The sequence below is a fragment of the Limulus polyphemus genome, unplaced genomic scaffold (genome assembly GCF_000517525.1).
Source record: "Limulus polyphemus unplaced genomic scaffold, Limulus_polyphemus-2.1.2 Scaffold8238, whole genome shotgun sequence".
NCBI lineage: Eukaryota > Metazoa > Arthropoda > Merostomata > Xiphosura > Limulidae > Limulus > Limulus polyphemus.
The window spans coordinates 3,810-8,955 of NW_013673848.1; the positions used below are offsets into that span (position 1 = coordinate 3,810).

The following is a 5,146-nucleotide window of genomic DNA, read 5'->3' on the forward strand; positions in this document are numbered from 1 at the left end:
CACCTCTGAAAAAATAAATAAACACGCTAAATAAAAACTAACATAAATAGGATCACTTTACACTTTTTTCTTTGTACAAACTAGTCCACACACCTCTGAAGAAATAAATAAACACGCTAAATAAAAACTAACATAAATAGGATCACTTTACACTTTTTTCTTTGTACAAACTAGTCCACACACCTCTGAATTTCTACATCAAAACTAATCTTGTTTATTTATTTGAATTTTGTTAAATGACTGAATTGGTCAAGAATAATTTTCGTAGAGTAAAAAACTTAGAAATACCGTAAAACTTTATTATATTGTATGATAGATACATCTATTAGCTTTCAACTTGAACTTAACATGAAGGTTTTACCTCATAAAACAGTAGGAATTTAAAGGCAGAATAATCTTTACTAGTAACTATATTACACACTTTCTTACCAATAGAAGTCTTCCTCTGAGTTTGCTTTTTCTCTGCCCTACTAGGGTTTACCTTTTGTCCATCAGTTTTTGGAGTTTTTAAGCTGCTTCCAAACAGGTTATCATCCAAATCATCCAAACCCTGAAACAAGAAATAAACATCTGAATACAGTTCTTATATCAAAATCCTGAATTTAAAAGCCCAAACTTTTTGAAACAATATACTATGTTTATCAATAACTTCTAATCAAAGCAAAAAAAAAATCAGAACTAAAACAAAAATAGCCCAGTAAATACTGTAAATAATTTCATATACCAATCTAATTAGGAGTAGACAATGTCATAAAACAAATACTTAATTATTATAATACACTCATTACATAAAATGTGACTTCCCCAAAATTAAAAACCTACAGCAATCAGGCTTTACTTTGACACCTGCAAAAATTAAAAATAACTTAAAACTTCAAAATGCACAGATCTTGGTAACTACTATTACCCATAAGTAATTTAACTTGAACTGGAATATATTCTGGAATTAATTATAAACATTTCTTTTTAATAACCTGTTTCTAACTCAAAAGTTGAACTAATTACCGCTAGTGATTTGGCAATTTCATCGGGGTCAGAAAAATCAGATGATATATCTTCTTCTTCATCAGCCATGGAAACATAGTAATCAGTGTCTGCTCTGAATAATAACACAAAATAACATCACTGAAACTAGAGTAGTGCCAATATACTAAATCTTTTTACAGTGGAGGTAATACATTAGGAACCCCAAGAAATGAGTTACCTATTATACATATTGTTCAAGTATTCCAGGTCAACCAGCAATAACAGTTCATCCTAACTTAAAAAATTGTAAAAGCAACTTGCTGAGGTTGTTGAAAATATGAAGATATTTGGGCCTTTTGCGTATTTCATCAGATGAAATTACCCTAAACACCTTAGTCTACCAAACATCCAAACAAACTGTCTTATCATTTATAATGATTTCTGGTCATCTCTTGAATAAAAACTCATGTGAAGTTAAAATATTTTACACAACATTATGATGCAAAAAATATTAAATCAACTTTTAATTACTTTTATAATATAATCAAAAGCATGTATTTTATAATTAAAGCCCATGAATGTTTTTGATTAAGTGATTTGATATTACTTTTATGTATTTGTAAATTTTTAGAACTTATTTTTTTACTTAGTTTTTCAACAAACAGCAATCTTTGAACTATATGAAATGAATTAAAAATAAAACATTTTATAATCTACAAGATTTAAATTTCTCAACAGTGTAAACAATATGTACTCAAATTATATTAATAAGTACATGTATGTGAGGGTGTGCAAGTAGAGAAATTTGAATAAACATTGCTTAAATATATGCAAAATCTTATGAAAATAGTAGTGTCTTATTAATAAATCAATTCAATTATTATATAAACTAATACTGAATTCAGATTCTTCATTTTCAAAGTAATAATGAATAATAATGCTGTTGTTTGTCATTAGTCAAATTTTTCTACCCTTCAAATCAATCAAGCACTCTTCTTTCCAAGACTTCCAAGTTCACCTCCATTCTCAAGTTCCAAGTGTTTAATTCTATAATCCAAAAACAATCACATTAATATTTTGTCCATCACAACCAGGGATAACTTAATCAACGAGTAAAACTGCACGAATAAGTTGCATTATCATAGAATTGATTGGCCTTTTCTTTTTTCTCTTATCACATTTTTTTCGTTTTCTGAATCAATGTTTCATTTGATAATGATCATGTCTGGAGCTTCTGAGTGTAATCAAACTTTGATCAGTGAATTCATTATACTTTACATAAGCTCAGCTGTAACCAAACACTGACTATTACACATGCTCAACTATAATTAGATTCTGTTCAATGAATCCATTATAATTTATAAAGATGAGTAGTGTCTGTTCATATTATAAAACGACCAGAGCCAACAAGTATAGAATTAGAAGTACAAGTATGAATGTCTCGCTATTAGGTTTTCTTTTCTGTAACATACACAGCTTTGGCTATTTCTACCATAGGAAAGGATGAATATTTTATAGTTAAATTCAAAAGGTGTTCAGTTATGAAGTAGACTTAATCAGCTGAATAAATTTTCTTTATATATATATCCACTAGTTGGAATTTGGTCACAATACTTAAACAATTCTTAGTTACAAGAATTTGTAGAAAAATTATATTATAAAGATTCAACAATCAAGATTTAAAATTTTAATGTAGAATGACCTCTAAAATGACTTGGTAAATCCTGGAATCTAAAATGTTTCAATATTTAAACTAATCCGAATCCAGTTCCAGTATTTCTAACAATAATATAACATCTTTGCCATAAAACAAACAAGAAATCAGCATTCCATTATATAGCCGATATTTTCAGTCATATTTTTCTATTTACAACATCTTTGTAAAGTAAAACCAAGTTCGTAATTGATGAGTAAAGATTAATGATGATGACAAAACTGATTTTATAACTAGAGCTTTAAAAACATCCTATTTTATAGCTATGGTTACATTTATAATTATCTTGATGCTACAGTGAGTTCTGATAGTGATAACTAAAAAGGAATTTAAGGAGCACTGATTCATATCTTCAGAATAAAATTAAATAATTAACTGGTCACAAGATGATGGGTGAGAAGAAAAGCTGTTCTTAGCACTGAGATTACCGATGTTAAATGCCTGTGTAAAACTTTTCTAATTATAGGTAATATATATATATTAAAACTAAGAAATAAAATTTCCAATGTATTATAAGTAATACTTGGTACTCTACGTCAGTACTACTTTACTCAGTAATCACTAGTGTTACTACACACTAGCCATTACTACTAGTATTAGTAGTACAAGCACTGGTAATTCTACTAATAATAATATTAATAGTACCATTACTATTAATACTAATACTTGGTAATAATGCCACTGTTCTGCTGTAATTAAAATGTTATTTAGGCCTGGTAAATTGAGCGAAGATTTAGACAAATAAAACATTAAAAGTACTTCTATAACTATTTAAGAGCAGTGGAGTTCAGGGCCATGCCGTCAGCCTTTTTTAACTTTAACTGTTTAAGCTTAAGTTTTACTTTAACTAAAGTTTGTGTTTAATTAATTTAGGTTATACCTGTGATTATTACTATTGGTATTACAAATAAATAAATGTTAATCTCTGAATAAAATTTAATATTACTTTTTTTTACCTTGATATCAATACAATAGGCCAAGTGTATCAAATCTGCCAAATACTAAAGTATAATAATCATTATTTTAAATATTCCAGAGTTTTTTACATGAAAACACAATTCGGATCGATCTATCTTTCCCTTCAGTTTACGATAACCGATTTTAATTCCCCACCACTTTAATCTACAAAACGCCACCTATAACTTTTTTCCGATAATAAACAGAACTCGTATTCATCTTTTGAAATAGAAAAATATTGTGAGACTATTGGAACTTCAATTTTAAGCCTCTTGAATTCTGAGATAATAAAAAAAGTATATTTTCACTAAATTTTAAACAGCATTATTGACGTGATGTTATTTTACTTTAACACTCAAAAATTTAAGAGCGTACGAATCTTATTTTTTAATTACATGGAATCTCTTTTTTTTCTCTTTCTTTTGATCAAGAATATGCTTAGGTAACGTATCTTTGTTTTTTTCAGAACTAAAAATCCAACTGACACAAGTCGTTCTTATATCATGGAAATTTGTGGTCTAAATAACACGATGTGTAAAATACAGTTAACTACCAAAAAAGGACCTTCATGAACAATTAGTTACAAAATAATAATAATGTTAATAAATAAATAAAGCTTGTTCTTCACGTCAGTTTTGCTTATTCAGATTCAATACTGTGTTACACAAAATAGTGTTCTATATGCTACTGATTAAATAAAATTATAATATTTTGGAAATTTTTTTCTTTGTATATTTATTAAATTGTTGATGGTGCTATACATATATATATTAACTCCCTCTATATAACTATGATTGGTATTTCTCAAGATAAATACTGTACTTATCTTTAACCGAATGATTCAGCGTTATAATCTGCCTATCTCTTTTGATCGCTGTATTAAAGTGTCGTGATATAGAGGGCGCTAAATTATTTGAGATAACTTATCCTTTGTATTTCCATAACTTGAATAATTTAATGCTGTCTTTCTCACCATGATCTACTTGCGTTATTAAAACGATTGAAATAAACATAATATAACGACTGAATTATTCGGGTTAGTATTTTCACAGAAATTTAGTTCTGTGGTATTTCTCACTCAGAACATCGCTCGGGCTATTCCGTCGCTATTGGATACGAAGAAGAAAAAACAAACTGTGTTTCGATTGGGTATTTTTATGAAAATAACGCATAGTGCCATCTATAATGAAAAATCTAAAAAACACGCCCTCTTGAACGCTGATAATTTCGAATAATCTTAAATTGTCAACCTGCGTTCACAAAATAAGCAAATAAGTTATATAAAATGTTTGATAAATTTCAATCATCAATTTACAAATATTCCAGAATCTAGTCAGAGATGAAAATGGGAAATTAGAAGCAAAATAAAGATTTTAATTAGCTGAGCAGAAGACTTGCAATATGTTAGTTTGTAGTTAACCATAAACCTACACAATGGGCTATCTGGGCTCTGTCCCCACAGGTATCGAAACCCGGTTTCTAGCGTTGTAAGTTTTCTAATATCCCGCT

At 28.4% G+C, this 5,146-nt stretch overlaps 1 protein-coding gene across 1 annotated transcript in view; it reads right to left on the reverse strand.

The window, feature by feature from the left end:
* LOC111083119 (fas-binding factor 1 homolog) overlaps positions 1-3,809 on the reverse strand; it is a gene marked incomplete at its 3' end in the record, with an annotated part of 7,278 nt that extends 3,469 nt beyond the window's left edge. The window contains exons 1-4 of the mRNA XM_022379387.1: positions 3,637-3,809; positions 1,938-2,013; positions 1,006-1,099; positions 430-550 (exon numbers count right to left, since the gene is read on the reverse strand). Coding sequence (XP_022235095.1) covers positions 430-550; positions 1,006-1,074 — 190 coding nt within the window. The remainder of the gene's footprint in view (positions 1-429; positions 551-1,005; positions 1,100-1,937; positions 2,014-3,636) is intronic.
* Between the last annotated feature and the right edge of the window lie 1,337 nt (positions 3,810-5,146).